Source organism: Pleurodeles waltl, chromosome 4_2, assembly GCF_031143425.1.
Source record: "Pleurodeles waltl isolate 20211129_DDA chromosome 4_2, aPleWal1.hap1.20221129, whole genome shotgun sequence".
Taxonomy (NCBI): Eukaryota; Metazoa; Chordata; class Amphibia; order Caudata; family Salamandridae; genus Pleurodeles; species Pleurodeles waltl.
This window is the reverse complement of record NC_090443.1, coordinates 258,132,355-258,154,638: the sequence shown is the minus strand read 5'-3', so window position 1 is coordinate 258,154,638 and position 22,284 is coordinate 258,132,355. Positions and strand designations below refer to the sequence as shown.

General features: G+C 43.4%; 1 protein-coding gene across 1 annotated transcript in view; it reads right to left on the bottom strand.

Moving 5' to 3' along the window:
- Nucleotides 1-22,284, bottom strand: part of RGS18 (regulator of G protein signaling 18) — a 238,137-nt gene that overhangs the window by 26,131 nt on the left and 189,722 nt on the right. Inside the window, exon 4 of the mRNA XM_069231093.1 lies at nucleotides 12,379-12,545. Coding sequence (XP_069087194.1) covers nucleotides 12,379-12,545 — 167 coding nt within the window. The remainder of the gene's footprint in view (nucleotides 1-12,378; nucleotides 12,546-22,284) is intronic.

Sequence of the window (22,284 nt, the reverse complement as noted above, 5' to 3'; positions counted from 1 at the left end):
GGTCTGAGGTGACAGGTCGAAGCCCAAGCAGCTGGTGAAGCCTCTGGCACTCACCATATTTACTGGGAGAATGATCTCCTTTACAGTGTGCCGAAGGTTCAGGGCCCTGGGGCAGCACGTGTGCTGGTGGTCCCCAAGTGTTACCGGGCGTTCCTACTGTGTCTGGCTCCCGACATTCCCCTGTTAGGACATCTGGGCCAAGACAAGACCTTTGACAGGCTTGTCACACACTTCCATTGGTCTAGATAAGGGTAGCCTCAGATAAGTTCTGCAGAGCCTGCCCCACCTGCCAGGCTAGTGGGAAGACAGGGAAAAAGCTTAAAGCTCTCCCTATCCCACTTCCCGTCGTTGGCACCCCCTTTGAAAGGGTGGGCATCGACATTGTTGGTCCCTTGGACCCCAATACTGCCTTGGGCAACAGGTTTATCCTGGTTTTGGTGGACAATGCCACCCGCTATCCAGGGGCAATCCCTCTGAGAACAGTGACTGCACGGGTGGTGACCAGAGCCCTAAAGGGAATATTTACCGTGTGGGATTCCCTAAGGAAGTTGTGTCTGACAGAAGCACAAACTTCATGTCTGCATACATGAAGTCCATGTGGGATGAGTGTGGAGTGACCTACTGGTTTACCACCCCTTATCATCCTCAGTCCAATGGGCTTGTTGAGAGATCCAAAAAGACCCTTAAAGACATGATCAATGGCCTGACTGAAGCCATGAGGCGTAAGTGGGACGTCCTATTACTGTGCCTGCTGTTTGCTTACAGGGAAGTGCCCCAGAAAGGGGTAGGGTTCAGCCCCTTTGAACTTCTCTATGGTCACCTTGTCAGGGAACCACTAAGCATAGTAAAAGAGGGCTGGGAGAAAGCTCCCAATACACCTCCCCAGGATGTGGTCAGCTACATGTGGCTCTCCGCAACCAAACCCAACGTTTCTGGAAGTAGGCCAAGAGTAAACTTGAGGCCAGTCAAAAGGTGATGAAGGAGTGGTACGACCAGAAGGCCACTCTGGTTGAGTTCTCACCTGGAGACAAGGTTTTGGTGATGGAACCAGTATAGCCTAGGGCTCTCCAGGACCGCTTGTCTGGCCCATTTGAGATTATGGAGCGGAAGGGGAAGGTCACTTACCTAGTGGACCTCAAGACCCTTAGGCACCCCTTAAGGGTTCTCTGTCACAACAGACTCAAAGCTCACTTTGAGAGGTATAAGGTCAGTATGCTCCTAGTCACAGATGAGGGCATGGAAGAGGAAAGTGAACCTCTCCCCCACCTCCTCTCTACCGAAGAAGGTGATGGGTGAGTGGAGGGTGTCATTCTCTCTGACTACCTGACTCTAGACCAGAGAGGAGACTGCTATGAGCTGTTAGAGCAGTTCTCTTCCCTGTTTTCCCTTACTCCTGGACTTACTCATCTATGCGTCCATGACATTGACACAGGAGACAGTCTCCCTGTGAAGAACAAAATTTACAGGTTGTCGGATAAGGTGAAGGCCAGCATCAAGGAGGAGGTCTCCAATATGTTGACCTTAGGGGTTATTGAGAAATCCAGTAGTCTCTGGGCCAGCCCTGTGGTGCTGGTTTCTAAGGCTGCTGCCCCCGGTGCAAAGCCAGGACTCCGGTTCTGTGTGGACTACTGGGGTCTCAACTCAGTCACACGGACTGACACTCACCCCATCCCCCAAGCTGATGGCTTGTTGACAGGCTAGGCGCTGCCGAGTTCCTGAGTACGTTTGATCTTACATCAGGGTACTGGCAGATCGCCCTAACTGAGGGTGCTAAAGAGAGATCTGCATTTTCCACACCTGATGGCCAATACCAGTTCCAGGTGATGCCCTTTGGGTTGAAAAATGCCCGGCTACCTTCCAAACGGTTGGTTAACTGGGGCCTAGCTGGCAAGGATGCCTACTGCGCAGCCTACCTAGATGACATGGCTGTCTATAGTTCCAGCTGGGAGGAACACCTGCTCCACCTCAAGGAGGTGCTTCAGGCCCTGCAACAGGCAGGCCGGACCATCAAGGCTAGTACGTGCCAGATTGGGCAGGGTTCCGTGGTGTACTTGGGACACCTAGTAGGTGGTGGCAAGGTGCAGCCTCCCTAGGCCAAGATTGAAACTCTCAAGGCCTGGCAACCACCTAGAACACAGACTGAAGTGAGAGCCTTTTTAGGCCTCACTGGATACTACCACAGGTTTGTCAAGGGCTATGGTACCATTGTGTCACCCTTGAAAGAATTTACTTCCAAAAAGCAACCTAGGTTGGTAAATTGGACAGAGGCTTGTCAGAAAGCCTTTGATTCTCTGAAGGAAGCCATGTGCACAACCCCTGTGCTCAAGGCCCCTGACTACTCCCAGGAATTTATTGTGCAGACAGATGCTTCAGAGCATGGCATAGGGGCTGTTCTTGCTCAGTTAAATGAGGAGGGCTCAGACCAACCAGTAATCTTTATTAGCAGAAGACGTTTACTACAGGAACAGAGGTAGAGTGCTATTGAGAGAGAAGCATTTGCTGTGGTCTGGGCACTGAAGAAGCTGAGACAACACCTGTTTGGGACTCACTTCTGGGTTCAGACAGACCACAGGCCCCTCAGATGGCTCATGCAGATGAGGGGTGAGAATCCTAAACTATTGAGGTGGTCCATTTCCCTACAGGGGATGGACTTTACGGGGGAGCATCGCCAGGGGATTGAACACGCCAACGCTGATGGTCTCTCCAGATACTTCCGCATTAGCGATGAGAGCTCCCAGGAGGTTGAGTAGCTCTCCCAACTTTCACCTGGGGGGGACACATGTTAGACCTGACAGCCTTAGGGTGGTCACCCCTAACATTTTGCATGCCTCCCTTTACTTTTTAGATACTGTTTTTGCTGGTCTTCAGTCTTTGCGCACTCTACCACTGCTAATCACTGCTAAAGTGCATATGTTCTCTCCCTTTAAACATGGTAACTTTGGATCATACCCAATTGGACTATTTAATTTACTTATAAGTCCCTAGTACAGTCTACTATATGTGCCCAGGGCCTGTAGATTACATGCTACTAGTTGGCCTGCAGCACTGATTGTGCCACCCACATCAGTAGCCCCTTTAACCTTGTCTCAGGCCTGCCATTGAAAAACCTGTGTGTGGAGTTTCACTGCCAATTCGATGTGGGATGTAAAAGTACTTGCCAAGCCTAAAACGGGACAGGTATCTGGGTAATTTACATGTCCTGGTAGTGTAAAACTCCTAAATTCATTTCTACACTGCTGTGAGGCCTGCTCTCTTCATAGGCTAACATTGGGGCTGCCCTCATACATTGTTTGAGTGATAGCTGCTGATCTGAAAGGAGTAGGAAGGTCATATTTAGTATGGACAGAATGGTGATATAAAATCCTGCTGACCGGTGAAGTTGGATTTAATCTCACTATTTTAGAAATACCACTTTTAGAAAGTGAGCATTTCTCTGCACTTAAGTCTTCCTGTGCCTTACAAACCACGTCTGGCTGGGTTTGGTTGACAGCTCCTTGTGCATTCACTCAGACACACCCCAAACACAGGATACTCAGCCTCATTTGCATACATCTGCATTTTGAATGGGTCTTCCTGGGCTGGGAGGGTGGAGAGCCTGCCCTCACACAAAGGACTGCCACATCCACTACTGGGACCCTGGCTACCAGGAATGAACTGAAAGGGGGCCTGGTTCACTTCTAAGCCACTCTTTGAAGTCTCCCCAACATCAAAGGCACATTTGGGTATGTAAACAGGGCCTCTGCCCCTACCAACTCAGACACTTCCTGGAGAAGAAACTTGCAACCAGAACCTGCATCCTGCCAAGAAGAGCTGCCTGGCTGCCCAAAGGACTCACATGACTGCTTTCCGTGAAGGACTGCTGCCTTGCTGTTGCCCAGCTGCCTTGCTGCTCTCTGGCTGAGGTGAAGAAGTGCTCTCCAAGGGCTTGGATAGAGCTTGCCTCCTGTTCCCTGAAGACTCAGGACCAAAAAGACTTCATCTCCTCAAGAAGGACTCCTTGTGCGGTGAAATTCAATGCACAGCCTGCACCGCAGTGAAAATTTCACTGCATGCTGAACCGGAACGACGCAGCCTGACGTCCCAATGAGAAGATCGATGCAGCGTAGTGACCGGAAATTCGACGCACAGCCCTCTGGATTGACGCACAGCCGACCTGGAACGATGCAGCCCGACTTCCAGAGAGGAATCGACGCAGCGCCTGCCATGCGGTAGAAAATTCAACACAACGCCCACAGGATTGACGCAGCTCCTGTGACTTCATCCTGCCAGCGCAGGAAATCCATGCACCGTCCCCGGAGCATCTGAAAACCCTTCAACCCTAAGAGGATCCACGACGAGCACCGGAAATTGACGCAGAGCCGTACCTGCATGAAAACTAAATGATGCATTGCTGTGTGCGGCCTGAGAAATTGATGAACACCCCTTTGTTTCCACGCTTCTCCTCCTCTGCAGTTCTTTGTGGAGATTTTTCACACAAACCAGGTACTTTGTGCTTGAAAGAGACTTTGCTTTTAAAAGACACTTTATATCATTTTTCAGTGATATCTCAACATTTACTTATTGCATCTTTAATCGTTTTGACCTGCATTAATCCAGATACATTTGATATATTTTTCTAAACACTGTGTGGTGTATTTTTGTGGTGCTATATGGTGTTATTGTATGATTTATTGCACAAATACTTTACACATTGCCTTCTAAGTTAAGCCTGACTGCTGAGTGCCAAGCTACCAGAGAGTGGGCACAGGATAATTTGGGTTGTGTGTGACTTACACTGACTAGAGTGAGGTTACTTGCTTGGTCAGGGGGTAACCTGATTGCCAACCAAAGACCCCATTTCTAACATGGGTCCAGTGAAGACCTGAGGATCTGGTATCAGCGGGTCGACTAAATACTTAATTTAAGGGAAGTTAAGGGGAGTGAAGGGTAGTAGCCATTGGGCTACTGACCCTTGGGGTCACTACAACTCTGGATGACCACTTCCTGTGGAGAGTGGGCATCACCTTGTTTAAAGTTCCAAAATTCCACCACATGTAAGATGAAAGAATTTCCAAAGTCGCGTACACTTCAGGCTGGCCTCCCTGGGGGTGTTCCGAGTCTGGCAGTTTGAGATGCCTTCTGCATGGCTAATTTTCCCACCTATCTTCATGCCAGATGGGTCCTGGGGCAGGGGGGTTAGCATCTTCCTCTGTTGAATGCCAAATCTGCAAAACCAAAGACAATGGGGTTCTTTGAAGCTCCTTCCTTGTAATGCAGGTTGTCCTGTGGGGAGAGGTAGCTAACACCCCAGCCTGGACAGGCATTTGTTTCTGACCTCTTGAGAGTGGAGGCTCTCCCCCTCAGAGGTCAGATTCTCATCCGTTGGTTGCAGGCTGGCCAATATCGGTCAGTGAGCTGACCAGCAGTTGGTAGGTTTTTCAGGGGGCACCTCTAAGGTGCCCTCTGGGTGCTTGTATTAGTAAATCCATCCCTGGAATCTATGAGGGTTTATTAATATGGGATATTTGATACCAAAAATCCCTAGGTTCAAAGACGGCATCAGGTAGCTCGGGAACTCGTAGTGATCAGTGCCCAGCACATGTTTTTAAAATGGCATCCCTGCACACTTACTATGTCTAAGAATTGACAAAGACATAGTAGGGGCATATTTGCTCCTGCATGTATGCCCCCACTTAGAAAATAATGCTCCCTGTCTTAGGACTGAATGCCTGCTGTAGGGGTGACTTACAGATATTACAAGCAGTGATTTAGGGACATGGCACACACGTGTGTGTCCTGTCATGCTTTAAATTTTGAAAGCACCTTGTCACGCAGCCTCAAATGCAGTCTGCATATGCTGGGTCCCTCAGAGTGGCACAAATTGTGCTGCAGCTCTGAGGGGCTCTCTTCAGTAACCATGCCCTAGGTAGCAGGGGTACCATTTAGAAGGGACTTTTGGAGGAGCTGAAGGGCCTGGTCACTTGGGGATCAAGTGACCAGATGTCTTGTTTTGGGAAGGAACACTGACACTGGGGACCTGATTTGCAGGAACCCAGTGCACTTCAGTCACATTTGCATTGAAAACTCAAGCAAAACCTGTGGGTGGGTACTGCAACTAGAACTTAGCACCCTACAACAATCCACAGTCCAATGAACACCACACAAAATACACACACAATTTTGGTCATTTATCTCTGACAGAGCTTTGGTTGACACATGGAGATTAGTTCACCCTACATCACAAAATAATACCATTTTGTCCCCAGTGTGCATAACTCTCTCACTAGATTGGATCATAGATTTGTGAGTATATCTCTGTCTCATACCCTCCTTAAAGCAGAGATTTAACCCATTTTACTTTCAACCCAGACACCTGTTATAGCAGATTTTGATTTACTCCTCTCACAGACACCACCAGTAGATGAAAGTTTAGCAATTCTTTGCTCTCTGACACAAAAATCTCAGCCTCATTTTCAGCCTTTGCCAATTACTTCTTCTCCAGACATGAATATTCCCTTGAACACCCTCATCTCCTCTAGGATAGATTTAAAGCCACAGCTGGGGCTTTATGTTGCAAAAACAAAATAAATTCTTCCTCACCTTAAGTTCCTCCATGTTATCAGATATTCACTTTTATTCTTCATAATCTAAAAATACTTTGACAAATTTATTAGCTGCCAAAATTCACTTTAACAAAATTTCTTCTGACTATACAGCTAAAAAGTAGTTGTAGACATAACGGGGGTCATAATAAATTGGCAAAGTTCTGGCTTACTATATTAAAGTTAGGAAGATTTGTCACAAAAATTAATTCTTTTCAATCCTCTATAGGTGGGTCACAGTCACAATTCAAATATCCTTGAAGAATTAGTTAATTTTTACCAATCATTTTATACCCCTGAAATGACCCAGACATATCTGCAAGCTACTCTTTCTTTGCTTTCCTTCCCAGATACAAAGACCTTTGATACACTTAACTGGCCAGGTATTTTAGAGCTCTACATTGGCATGGTGTTAACCCAAATATAATTTCATTAATTTCTACTCTTTAATATTCTCCAATGGCCTCAATATTAAATAACGGTAAACCTTCACAATATTTCTCTCTTCATCGAGGGGTGCCAAGGATGTCCCTTATCCACATTATTTTTCATGCTTCCTTTAGAATCATTACTCACTAGAATCAAATTAAATTCTTCTACCTCTAGCTTTCAATATGTTACTCATCATATAAAGAATGTGGCCTATGCTGACAATATTCTTTTTTTCTATCTAATCTCAAAACTTCTTTGTTAGCCTTATCTCAAGAAAATCTCATTTTTTCCTAAGTTTCCAGTTATAAATTAAATTTTGTATTAAACACTCATTCTCCTCCTCTGGTGTTGCTTGGACACCTACTAAAATTAAATATCTAAAAATATGGTTATCTAGCTCTAGCACTACCTCTGTATCCTTAAATGTTAAAGACCTTCTTCTCAGAATCAAACCCTTACTTACAACTTGGTCACCTCTGTTTCTCTCATGGCGGGGTCATCTTGATTCAATTAAGATGATGATATACCCCATTGTTCTTTAATCTTTATCTATGATTCCTGTTCATATGCCCCAATTCTACTTCAAGAAAATTGATTCTTTTTTCACTAAATTCTTATGGAACAAAAAAAAATTCTCGGACTGCCTTATCCCATCTCAAAAAATTCAAAGCTGAAGGAGGGGTCAATTTTGCCAACTTCAACAATATCAGACACATTTTGGGCTTTGTCAGGCTTCATTTTGGTTATTAAAATCGCAACATTCTGCTTCCCCTCATTGAAATAGAAAAATCTTTTTTTTTTCCTTTCTCTTTTCAAGAATATCTCTCTCATTTATCAACTCCTGAATTTTTATCCACCCCAGTTTTCAAACACCTACCTCGTTTACTACCTTTCTGTATTTTTTCACCTTATTTTACTCTTAAGAGTTTTCTTCATATGTCCATCTTGTAAAATCATCTCATTAGATTTCGTAACAGACCCATCTTTTGGAGAGCTTGCAAGATTGAGGGCATCATTTGGGTTGGATATCTTTTCTCAGTTTCAGCTAAAATGTCACTGTCTTTCCTCCTTTTGTTTTGAATTCTCCCTTCTCACCAATATTTTGTAAGATATTCTTATCGCTTTACCTGGTAGCAATTCTGCTGTTCTGATGTAGCCTCCATTACGTCAAGTGTTATCTACTTTTCCAAAATCATCACTTATATTCAAATCACTAATAACTGGCCCACCTTCTCAACCTAAATCCCCTATAGAACTTCTATGGGAAGTCGATTTAGGATGCTCATAGGCAATCTGGGTTTATTCTCCATAAAACCTCTACAACTGCTACTATTACTCAATCACTTTATTTTATTTAGACCACTTTATCCCACTTCCTATCTCTAGTATCTCTTCAAATCCAATGCCACATGTTGGTCATGTTCCAACTCGAACAACAAATTACTATAAATTGGAAAGATACATCCAAGATCTTGCTAAAGCTTGGTTGTATGCTGTTTGCCATCATCATCGGATAGAAAGAGCGTATAGAATTTCCAGCCTTATTTGGCAATCTCTTACTACATATTTAAACACAGTTAGCACTTTATCTGCTGCAAATCCAGCTACTTTAAAACCTCTTTAATTCTTCACATGCCACTGCTAATATTTTTATATACATTATTTTTTCATTACATTACTCATATTTCATTGCAAATACTACTTGTTATCTTCCTATTGTAATTTTGACTGACCACATAGATAATAATACCTATTGGTTATTCAAATATATATATCCTCTTTCCACCCCTACCCAAAAACACAAACATCACTCAAAATATTCTTTACTTTGCCTGTCAGATTTGTTGTTATTCTTTTTTATAAATGCATTTCTAAATAGCCTTCTATGTATTATTGGATTACTCTTGTTTGCAATGAGAAATATTCTTTGTTGCAGTTGATTGTTTCGATGATTGTTTTGTATATATTTTTTCTCAATGAAGCTTTTAAAAATTTAAAAGTGTACCTATTACCTTTTCTGAGAGAAGAACTATTTACTAATTCACGTTTCTGTCAGCTGTGTTAAGAGAGACTCATAGTTGCACAATATCAAGTTATTTGTGTGAAATTAGATGGGGGTAAAATACCAATTGTTTGATGATTGTTAGAGCTTCTATTTTTAAGAGGAGGTCTGAAGCAGGGATGCAATTTAATCAAAACTGGAAACACATATTACAATATGGAAATCCTCTCAAGGTTGAGTTGTTCTGGTGCCATTATTATACTATCTGTAAAGCGTCAAGCTACTTCTTAGAGTTAGGTTCATGCTATAGGAAATACATATTATACACAGATATCTACATGAGAAACTTTGCGCTGAATTTGCATAATTTTTTTAATGCAAATTCAGCGTAAAACTAACTCCATTTTTATATTTTCATGTTAGACCCGTCTAATGTCAAAATATTGGAGTTTGCACCATTTTTCAGATGCATGAACCTACCTTGCGTCAATGAGATGCAAGGTAGGAGTTCCCACCTAAAAAATGGTGCTGTCCCTATAGCCCCATATTTATCTCTAGGTGCTAAAATGACGCATGGGTGGGGAGAGGGGCTAAATAATGGTGCAGAGCTTGCTTTGCATCATTATTTAATGCGTGGGTCAGACCAGGCGTTAAGGGACCTGTGGACCCATTTTCATGGTTAAACACCATGGAATGGGTCAAAAGGTGCCTCCTAAAGCCCCAGGAACACCCACACCAAAGGGACACCAGAGGATGGGGGACCCCATCCCAGGTAAGTAGGGTAAGTATGGGTAAGTAATTGTTTTTTTTATAATTAAAGTGCCATCGGGGCCCAACTTGGGGCCCCCTGCATTGCACAGGGTGCAATGGCCATGCCCAGGAGACACTGGTCTCCTGTGCTGGCCATTGGGTTGGTGGGAATGACTCTTGTCTTTTAAGACAGGAGTAATGTGGTATGGATGGTTTTGCGTCAGAAAATGACGCTAGGCTGGTTGGAGTAATCTTTTTTACTCTAATCAACCTAATGTAATTTTTTGGTGTAAAACCCCCTTCTTCCATACCGCCAGCCCCACCCGGCTAACGTCTTTTTTTTAATGCTAGCCCACCCTTTGCACCGGCTTGTGCCATTCCATAAATATGCCGCCCAACTGATGCTCATGAATGGCGCAAGCCGCTGCTAAACTTTTTGGTGCAAAACTGCGTTAGTGCAGTTTTGCACCAAAAAGTATAAATATGTCCCTCAGTCTCCTAAGCTTTCTGCCTTGGGGCGTGGAATGTGCAATTGAAACAATTACCATTGCATGAGATTAATTCCCCAATCTATTGTCTTCTTTCATCAGTTCATTCAAAACACAGAGACCAAAATGTGTTGATGGATTTGAAGGACTCCAAACCTATCCAAGCATTTAAGACTGTTCTCTTTTCAGAATATTATGCACTCTCCCTTCTAGCCCCTAATGCACTCCCTAACTCTCTACTCAATATTCTTCTCACCAGTTCCAACCTTCCATACTCTCTGCAGCATCTTTTCTAGTTCAATACTTCAGGTGATTGTGTAATTGTTGGGAAATCTCATAATCAACTAGACCCCTCCTTTGAGTCCCACTCATTAAGACGACCCCTGACAACATGACCAAAAAACATTCCACACAAATCCAATACAAAAGCTACATCCTCAGACTAAACTTTGTTTCCTAGATTGGTATGCAAATGTTTGGTCTAGACAAGACTGTGCAGGATTCATGTTATGTGGGCATAATATTTCATGATTTGTGAATTGCCATTATATAAAATCTGCGACATTTTTCCTTTTTTCATAACATTTAATTTCATGTTTTTTTTTTGCCCATCGACAGTGTTCGTAGTTGAAACGTGCATCTAGGAGTCATTTTCTCCTAGAACAAGTCTACTGCCAGTATCTTATGTGGCTTTTGCCAGTGCATGCAATTTTCATACGAGATATGGCCAACAATGTTTCACAGAATACAATTTCACATCATTTTAGCAAAGTTCAACATATTTCCTGAAATAACTTGAAAAAACACACTCATTTTACCAAGTACAGATGTGGGCAACCATGAACATTTCAAACAGAAACACATACCCATTCAGCTACCCACATTTTAGATATTGCACAGTGCTAAGCGATGTGCACTATACAAATACTAATGACATAATTACATATCTGTATACTGATAATTTACCAATGAGCATAATGTAACAGTGATCAAGTTAGAGTGACAGCTAGTGCCATATTACATATAAGGTGCACTTTCCCTATTTGCATTACAATGCATCTTTAAATAGGTGCAGCGTGCCCAAACACAAAAAGTGTGCCATATTATAGTGAATAAACTTTCTCCCAGGGCAGCGCAAACACATGCTGCCATGGGGGCAGCACAGTCAAGGGAAATATAGAGTGGCTGCTTCAAAGCTGCTCCATTTTTCACTGTGCAGACAGGAACCCATCTGCTCTTTTAAGAGGGGAGCGAGATCACCTTGCGCGCGGTGCAGTGAGTGACTGCACCCTGGCTGCAACGGCATGTGTAGAGGATTTAGGGGATCCCCTTTCTCCCCTTCAGAGGGCTGCCTTTAGGAGGTGAACTGAAACTGAGCCACCTTTTTGGGGAACACTTTCAGTCCGCCTCCCAAAGGCATGTTTACTTCTGCACTCACCGCCACACTACGGCATGGACGCAGAGGCAAAGAGAAGCCCTCATATGCATGGAGCATGCCCCCATGCAAATGAGGGAATGCCCTCTTGAGATACTGATGTTGCTACATGTGCACCAGAGCTATCAGTGTTACTGAAGGGCTGCACAAGCTTCTGTGGCCCCTTCTGTAATATCAAAGTGCCCCAGGGGTGCATAAAGCGGGCGTACATGCCTGTCGCACACCTGGAGTTCTTTCCTTAATATGGCCCCTGACCTCTTGGGGCTGTATTACATAAAGTGGTCCCGGGGTAATAAAAGATATGTGTGCCTGCTTTCTGTGCTCTGAGGCACATTAGAATTACAGAATGTACCAAAGATGCTTGTTCGGCCCCTTCTGTAATAGTGACTGTGCCAGCGCAAATGTAGCACTGGCTCTATCCTCAAGGCGGTTCCCTCATTTTCATGGGGTCACGGCTCCAAGAGGGAACCACTTTGCCTTTGCACTATTATTGATGCAGGGTACAGGCAATGAGGCTGCCAGGAGGCACACTGTCTGTGCATCATATGGGGGTGTCCTTATAGTGATATAGCCCTAGGTTTTTCCTTAGCACCAGTATGCCCTAACAGTGCAGCAGTGCACTTTGCAAAAGACTTACAATTATTTATTGATTCATTCGATACAAGTGATTACCAACACCGATCTCCCTACCTCTTTTGGTGCCTCTCTCCGAATGAACGTCTCAAAGATTGTCTTTGCCTTGGATGAAAGTTCCTCAGGAGTCGAGCATTTCTTATAATCCTCACAGGCCAACCAGAACTCGATGTTCTCCTCACTGAACTCGGTTTTCAGAAATCTCGTGAATGCCTGCAGCCCAGCTTAACCAAGAAAACACATGGTGGTTTAGAAGAATAATGAGTTAAAACACTAGCAGTTTATAAAAATATGCACACGTGAAGCAGAATAGGTATCGAATACTTGTATACACATGTTGTACACAAGCAGGCCAACGTATTTATTTTATACATTAGAAATTAATGTGATTTTTTAAAGTCTTTCTTCAACTGAATGTTTATAATTCCATAAAAGACCATGACCCATGTAAAGTAATGTCATTTTTTTGTTTTAATTGGCAGCAAGAGATTGGTAAATCTGGGTCGCAGCCCATAAATGGCAGAATTAAAGAGGTCAACTCTTATACCGATGCTACTGGTACTAAGTGACACTTTATATTTGTTTAAATCAGTGATCATGTCCCTGAATCTTCTCTCCATCCCTTTGGACTGAACTGTACAATGGTCTCCCTCCAAAAGCTGTTCATGCCTGTGGTGTGTCTTTAGAACACTCTCAAAAACATTATGGGGGTGATTCTAAGCTTGGTGGGCGGCGGTAGCCGCCCGCCAAGCGGGAACCGCCAGAAGACCGTACCGCGGTCAAAAGACCGCAGCGGTCATTCTGGGTTTCCCACTGGGCTGGCGGGCGACCGCCGAAAGTCCGCCCGCCAGCCCACCAGGAAACACCCTTCCCACGAGGACGCCGGCTCAGAATGGAGCCGGCGGAGTGGGAAGGTGCCAGGGGCCCCGCGGCACCCCCTACCGCCATCCTGTAACAGGATGGCTGTAGGGGGTGTCAGAATCCCCATGGCGGCGGAGCGCGCTCCGCCGCCATGGAGGATTCTCAAGGGCAGCGGGAACCGCCGACTTTCCGTTTCTGCCCGCGGCTGAACCGCCGCGGTCAGAATGCCCAGCGGTGCACCGCCAGCCTGTTGGCGGTGCTACCGCCGACCTCCGCCATGGCGGTAATTACCGCCAGGGTCAGAATGACCCCCTATGTTATACTAGGCTCGATTATGAATAGGACGAAACAGAGTATGTCATTTACCACAGGTAGCAAATGCATTAGCCTAAAAATAATTAGCAACTTCTGACATTTGACAATGAGGCATAACATGCTGGTTTGTGACTTATTAGTTGTTTTGACTGTTTTACAATATATTTTCCCTTATAAAACTCAGCATATCACTTTGTGTAATTATGTCCATTTGTAGTAAAAATATACAGGGAGTGCAGAATTATTAGGCAAATGAGTATTTTGACCACATCATCCTCTTTATGCATGTTGTCTTACTCCAAGCTGTATAGGCTCGAAAGCCTACTACCAATTAAGCATATTAGGTGATGTGCATCTCTGTAATGAGAAGGGGTGTGGTCTAATGACATCAACACCCTATATCAGGTGTGCATAATTATTAGGCAACTTCCTTTCCTTTGGCAAAATGGGTCAAAAGAAGGACTTGACAGGCTCAGAAAAGTCAAAAATAGTGAGATATCTTGCAGAGGGATGCAGCACTCTTAAAATTGCAAAGCTTCTGAAGCGTGATCATCGAACAATCAAGCGTTTCATTCAAAATAGTCAACAGGGTCGCAAGAAGTGTGTGGAAAAAACCAAGGCGCAAAATAACTGCCCATGAACTGAGAAAAGTCAAGCGTGCAGCTGCCACAATGCCACTTGCCACCAGTTTGGCCATATTTCAGAGCTGCAACATCACTGGAGTGGCCAAAAGCACAAGGTGTGCAATACTCAGAGACATGGCCAAGGTAAGAAAGGCTGAAAGACGACCACCACTGAACAAGACACACAAGCCGAAACGTCAAGACTGGGCCAAGAAATATCTCAAGACTGATTTTTGTAAGGTTTTATGGACTGATGAAATGAGAGTGAGTCTTGATGGGCCAGATGGATGGGCCCGTGGCTGGATTGGTAAAGGGCAGAGAGCTCCAGTCCGACTCAGACGCCAGCAAGGTGGAGGTGGAATACTGGTTTGGGCTGGTATCATCAAAGATGAGCTTGTGGGGCCTTTTCGGGTTGAGGATGGAGTCAAGCTCAACTCCCAGTCCTACTGCCAGTTCCTGGAAGACACCTTCTTCAAGCAGCGGTACAGGAAGAAGTCTGCATCCTTCAAGAAAAACATGATTTTCATGCAGGACAATGCTCCATCACACGCGTCCAAGTACTCCACAGCGTGGCTGGCAAGAAAGGGTATAAAAGAAGGAAATCTAATGACATGGCCTCCTTGTTCACCTGATCTGAACCCCATTGAGAACCTGTGGTCCATCATCAAATGTGAGATTTACAAGGAGGGAAAACAGTACACCTCTCTGAACAGTGTCTGGGAGGCTGTGGTTGCTGCTGCACGCAATGTTGATGGTGAACAGATCAAAACACTGACAGAATCCATGGATGGCAGGCTTTTGAGTGTCCTTGCAAAGAAAGGTGGCTATATTGGTCACTGATTTGTTTTTGTTTTGTTTTTGAATGTCAGAAATGTATATTTGTGAATGTTGAGATGTTAAATTGGTTTCACTGGTAATAATAAATAATTGAAATGGGTATATATTTTTTTTTGTTAAGTTGCCTAATAATTATGCACAGTAATAGTCACCTGCACACACAGATATCCCCCTAACATAGCTAAAACTAAAAACAAACTAAAAACTACTTCCAAAAATATTCAGCTTTGATATTAATGAGTTTTTTGGGTTCATTGAGAACATGGTTGTTGTTCAATAATAAAATTAATCCTCAAAAATCCAACTTGCCTAATAATTCTGCACTCCCTGTACCAAGAACATGTCATTGGTGGTCAAAATGTCTGTGGACACACTGACACAGAATTTGAGTAGTTACTGAGAGAGCATTTCTTGACTGTGCCATTACGTGTTCCAGAAGGGGAAATAAAATGTATTCAATGACATATGGAATGGGTGCCTAAATATATTCATGCTAACAAAGAGAGCTGGAAGTCGTGAACTGAAGTACACTGATATGTAGAAATGTAGAATGATCATATGCAAATCACACATGAGCAGTATTATTCAATGTATGAATATATGATAACCTAGTTAATTGACATTTCCATAGCTATTCCCCATTTAGAGCACATGTGTGAAATGTACATATAACCATGTATTTAATTGGGCATTGAGATCTATCTTAAGTTGGCTGGAGTTAAGGCCTGTAATGTTTTTCTACGCATAATATTCCACATGAAAGTTTTGCTCTCACTGTATTTTTTTATTTGCAGGTGCATCTGCAGAAGTCTTCACTTAATGAAAAACGTATTGTTATTTGTAGATAAAGGGGAATGGGAAGACAGGTTGCCAAGGACAGGGAGTCTTAATGAAGAGTTGTGAAGAAAAACTCTCACCCGGATTCCTGGATACTGAGGCTGATCTGAGGTTGTCCTGATGCTTGGACCAAGAGATGAAAATCTAATGAGAAGATACCATTCACAATTGTGTACAAACCATGTGAAGTTAATGACAGTTACATCAACTATCTGAGTTTCAGTGGGATTGGAGTGTTTCAGCCAGTTCGAGATTCTCTTTACCTTTTGACTAGAGCAGACTTTTTGGGACTTTGAGAATTTGTTCTCCTGGTTCCGACACACAAGTACTTCATGTGTGACGAGTGCAAATTCAACCTTGAATATTTCCAATGCACATCTGTGGTTACTTACCATAACGTGCACACCACTGGAACCCCTATATGTGAACCTCCTTTAAATTGCAACAATGATGCATGGGGAAATGAAACCAGTTGGTGACTTGAGCTATCAGTGCTAAGGAATTAGATGACTGGAGGAAGATTTTTAATTTAAGTACTCAACCCAGAGAAAGTTTGATTACGGAGTTGAGCCAGGGAACAATTCATTTACCCCCCCCGGGAGAATATGGCGTGTGTGACAAAACCTAAATTAGAATTGGATGAAATGATCAGTGGGAACCTGGGATTCGAGTGGTTAGAGACTTATCATGAGGATGAACTTGTAATTATGTGCGGGGATATCACTAAGCGAGCATGACAAGTTCATGATAAATTAGCAGAATTGAGCCAAAGGTATGAGGTTGATTTGAATAAAGTCAAAGCTTTACAGAGGCGTTATCAAGTGTGCTTTAACAAAGGGGAGGGACATTATTGACATGAGAATTCCATGAATGAAAACCTAGATTAGAGAATTAATTTAAAATGTTCAGAAATGGGATAAATTGGATAAGTGGGAAGCTAAAAGGGTGAAAAAGAAAGATGTAAATAAACCCCCAAGAAACCTCCTCTGGCAGCAGAAGATGACTGTGTGTCAACGTTCCCATTGGGAGAAGTGTCTGGTGGAAGTTATGTATATATGCCCTGGAGTAGAAGTGATCTTGCATCATTTACTAACGATTTCCCAAAATTGAGATAGAAACCAGTGGGGCTGTGCAAGCAAGTTAAGCAATTTGTGAAGATGGGTGTTGTAGGTCGATTTGAACACCTAGTTTGACAATGTTGTTCTGAGTGACTTGTGGACAGAATGTAAGGTAGCTGTTCGGTGGCCTGAGACAGAACTGCCTAGGAGTGCAGTGATGAAAGTTCCCTCGCCTTTTTTAATGAAAAAGTACAACAAGCTATGACATTTTTGAAGGTGAAGGTACCACCCAAATATATAGATTGGGTTAAGACTGACAGAACAACACAGGAACCAAAAGAGTCGATCCATGCTTATTATGAGAGATTGTTGCAAGCATTCAAGCGGTATAGTGGAAATGGAGACGCTTGAAGCTAAAGATATGGGACATTTTGTGTCAAGGACTGTGACAGGATTGAGACCTGAGATTAGCATGATGATTCGGCAGCATTTAATTTGCAGGCAGAATAAGTCAGTTGACAAATTTTTGAGGTACACTAAGTAGTGTAGTGAAGAGATTGAGATTTAACAGAAAAAGGTAAAAGAGAAGTTGATGGTTGATCAGACACAAGCAGCACAAAGGACTAATCAGGTTCAGCTGTTTGTAAGGGAATGTTGATACCATGCAAGTTGTGTATCAGCAAGGACCTAATCCAATGCAGAGGAGAAGGTCAAGAAGCCCCTATTGATCCTAATATGGTAATGGATGTCAATAGTTTGAAAAGGTCAGCCCCATGTGACATCTGTAATAAGCTGGGACATTGGAGTCTGGAATGTCATTTAAATCCAGCTTATCAGTACCAAAATTCAGGTTCTCTGCCTTCTCAGAAAATTAACTCAGTGCAAATCCAGAATGTACAGAGACCTAAGAGTCACAATTTTAATCTTCCCCAAACTCTAGTGAAGCAAGTCCCATAACCTCCAATTCCACAGCAGAATACTGCAGGGCCTCAATAAAATCTGAATCAGGCATCAAGAATTAATACAAATGCGGTTTATATTAATAATCCTTTGCAACAATTTCCTCTAATTGTAATTCATGAGAGCTATGGCTCAGATCAGTCAGCCTGACGCTGCCTGGGAGGGGAGGAGTACTGCATACTTGGTGCAGCCTTAGAGGTAGACCAGAGTGGACCATTCATAGATAGTGAGGTGGATTAATGTGTCATTTTTGGTTGACAATGGTGCTTCCCATTCCACTTTAAGAACAGTAGAAGTCCCAAACCTATTCCTCTCAGGAAAAATAGTCCAAGTTGAAGGTGTAGCAAACAAACAAAAGACGACTCAGGAAACTGCACACATTTCAGTGAAATTGGGTCCTTTGAGGATAAACATAAGTTTTTAATATGTGATTCCAGCCCAGGGAACCTCTGAGGAAGCGATTTGCTTTGCAAGCGAAACTGCATTATCTTGTGTACACTAGCAGGCATAGAGATGCAGACACATAATTAGGATGCTGCTTTTAATTTGACTAATAATGGATCCCATCGTACATTGCTAACTCCGTCGGCAATTGGTTATTTACTTCCAGATTTGAAAGAGAAAGTTACATTTTAAGTGGGGGATTTTCCAGGAAACATATTGGACTGATTTGAAGGTGTTGAGCCTGTCCGAATTTCCATCAAACCAAGTGCTGAATTCCCCAAAACACCACAACAAAATCTGACTCCTGATACGATTGGCGGGTGTTAGACAGGAGAGTAGTTCATAATTTTGTTGACACACCAACGCCAAGTCTAAGTCACAAAAGAAAACACCCTTTATAAAATACAAATCAGGTTTAGAAAAACTATATTTTATTGTATATCAAAATAAAACTACACAGACTAAATCTAACACATAATGAACACCGAAGATCTTATGTATAGATCACAACACACCATAGACTTACAGAGACACAAACAAGACAACATATAACAAACTATATAAAAAACAAACACTTGATAACAAATTATAAAACAGTCCAAACCAAACAATACAATATCAAACACAAATAATTTCTTCAATATAATCACAAAAATGAAATATCAATACAATTTGTGATACAAGAAAATATGTATAAAGAAATAAATATCCTTTCTTTGTATGTGGCGGTTTCATATATGTTGTCCACCCTAATCACGCATATTTATCCTCCACCAATTTCTAATAAATCCCTAAACCATAATTTGAAGTCTCTGAGTGTTACAAATCCTCCATACAAGATTTATTACAATTCTTCATCAAATGAACACTTTCTAATTCTCAACAACAGCAAAGTTGCCTGTTGATGAAAGAGTCCAGGTAAAATGATGTGTCACTGAATGCATCAAGCTTGAGTACTCCGTTATCAACTTTGGTCCTTCATTGCCAATACGCGTTTCGGTGGATTTTAGCTTTCTAGTATGTTAGTGATCTCATCGCCACCTTCCTCAGGGCATAAATAGAAAAGCACCAAAGCAAATTTATATATCTCCACTACAATCTCCTTGCCGAACCTGATGGAGTATCTCTCTTTCAAGATATATAAAATATATTCTTGTGTGTCACTCAAATGGTCAAAGGATGATTTATTTTTTGTTATGGCTGCACTACGTCTGTTATAGAAAACTTTTTGGTGTGTCTCCCCGTCTTTTTGCCTTCTGACCCCCTGTTTTTATGGTATACTGGACTCTGTTTTTGCTGGTTTATTGTCTCTGCACAATTTACCACTGCTAATCATTGCTAAAGTGCAACTGCTCTCTATGTAAATGGTATTGGTGATTAGGTTATCCATGATTTGGCATATTTGATTTACTGGTAAGTTCCTAGTAAAGTGCACCAATGGTTCCCCGGCCTCTAAATCAAATGCTGCTGGCGGGCCTGCAGTACTGATTGTGCCACCCATATGAGTAGCCCTGTGAACATCTCAGACCTGCCACTGCAGTGTCTGTGTGTGCAGTTTTAAACTGCCAATTCGACCTGGCAAGTGTACCCCCTTGCCAGGTCTAAACCTTCCCTTTTACTAAATGCAAGGCACCTCTAAGATAGACCATAGGTAGCCCCATGTGCAGGGTGCAGTGTATTTAGAAGGTAGGAAATGCGCTGATGTGTTTTACATGTCCTAACAGTGAAATACTGCCAAATTCGTTTTTCACTGTTGCAAGGCCTATCTCTCTCATGGATTAACACGGGGGCTGCCTTTAAATAACATTAAAGTTCAGTTTCCCTTTGAGAGCAGATCGAAATATGGAGTTTGGGGTCTCTGGACCTAAACCCCCAGACTTTTAGAATCTTTCTGGATCAAAAGGAACCTCTGCCAAGGAGAACAGCTGACGAGCTGGAGGAGGAGTACTGCCCCTTTGCCTGTGACTGTGCTTTGCTGGGTTGGCCTGCTGTTGCAGCTTCTGCCTTAAAAGAGAGCAAAGGGTGAACTTTGCTGTGTATCCTGCTCGAGAGAGTTCTCCAAGGGCTTGAGTAGAGCTTGCCTCCTGTTGGAAGTCTCAGTGATATCAAAGACTTCGACTTCATCTGCCTGCAACACTGGGAACTGTGTGTTCTGTGCTGTTCAAGAAGAGAAACCACTGTGTTGCAGCCTACGATGCTGCTTGCCTGTACCATGACCTGCCAACGCTGCACAGAGCCCCACTGCCCTGCTTCACATAGCAAACCTGGTCTCACCGCTACCGCCAGTGGCGGTCAAAGCACCTTGTCTAAAGGATACAGATATTTGGTTTTCATGTAACTCCTTTTCCTATTGCATTTCGATAAGTCAGAGATTTATACAACACTCCTTTTTTACCTTCTATTGACACTTTCAACATCTGGGGGGGTTGGCCGGATAATGGTTTTGTCCCCTTGGTTTCCTTAAGTTCTAGAAGTAGGGACAGTATTTTGTCATATCGATGTCTGTTCGCTTCTGTGAGGGAGGGAGGAGCGAGTATGTTTACCGATGGACAGTGAAGCATACTTCCGAGGTAATTATGGTGTTACTTACGCAATTCTCACTGATCATGATGGGGGAGAGAGGGAAAGGGGCTGTGGAGAGCAATCCCACTTGGGTTGGGGGCATGTTTGGCACGACCCCTTGGGCAAGTAGTATAAACAGTGACAAGAAAACTCACTCTGCAGCAGTAGACATTGCATGTTAGTGTAGTGCACAGTAGGGTCGAAGAATGTTGAGTATGATATTGATCTAGGGAAGTGTGTCTTTAATAAGCAGGGAACAGAGCAGATTATCATTGAAGTGATATGAGTATTTTTTTATGAACAAGAGGGAAGTGTGGTCATCCCCAAACGTGATTTCATGTAGGTCAGAGAAGAGATGGCTGGATTGTTGAGAGAGGTAAGATACGGTAGGTAGTTTTTTGGTGGGGGGGAGGGGAGATGAGAGTGAGAAGAATTCGGGAAAGCTGTGAGAGTTGACATTGGGCTAGGTTAAGATAAGGTTAGACATTGGGAGGGGGGATGAGGGGTTGAGGAGAGATGTTAGTATAATGGAGGGGTTAAGAGGACGGAAGAGTGAGCAAGCGAGGATGTGAAGAGATGAGAATGTAAGTTATGAAGGTAAGACGAAGAAGGGCGAAGAAGGGCACTCAGCGCCCTGCTTAGGATGGGCAAGTGTGGGTGGGGGGATGGGAGGGGAGAAGAACGGAATAGGTACATGGGGGGGTTTAGTGCGATTTATGTCAGTAACCATGAGAGGTTTACAGGGAAGCTAGGAGGTAAATAATGAGCTCATTCTGGCGTGTCAGTAAGAAAGGGTGCCCACACTTGCTGAAAAAGAGTGGCTTGATCCTGCATATTGTATATAGGGAGTTCAAAGGCGGTAGTTTGGAACATTGCTATCATCCATTCTTCCAGGGTGGGGGGCGTAGGGGATCTCCAATGTCATAGCACACATATCTTGGCTGTCACCAGGGCCGCATGTAACAGACGTAGTTGTGGCCAGATTAGGTCAGGAAGCTATTCCATGACGTGGATAAATTTAAGTGAGAGGGAGAGCAGTGTCTGTAGTGTCATTGAAATTGCAAGATTGGCGCCTACTGTATCCCAGAGGGGTCGAACCGATGGACATTCACAGAGGATAAGACGCATATCGCATTTGGTTTCCATGCACCGCCAACATTCTGCATCTACGAGTAGCCTTATCCTCTGCAGCATTTTCCAAAGTTTGAGATAGAAAACAACAGGGGATGATTGTAATACCGATGGGGTCACTCCCATACTGCTGTGCAGGCAGTGTTTGATTTGTCGATATCTCCAAGCATGATTGGGGTGGAGGCCAAAGTCTCGATTTCAGCTCGCCATTCTCAATGAGGTGTTCTAGTGTTTCTATGCCTGCCATACTCCATTGCGCCCAAAATAGAGATCATCCTCCAATACTTATGCCTTCATTTCCCCAAATTGGAGCTTGGGCATGAAAAAGTGATTTT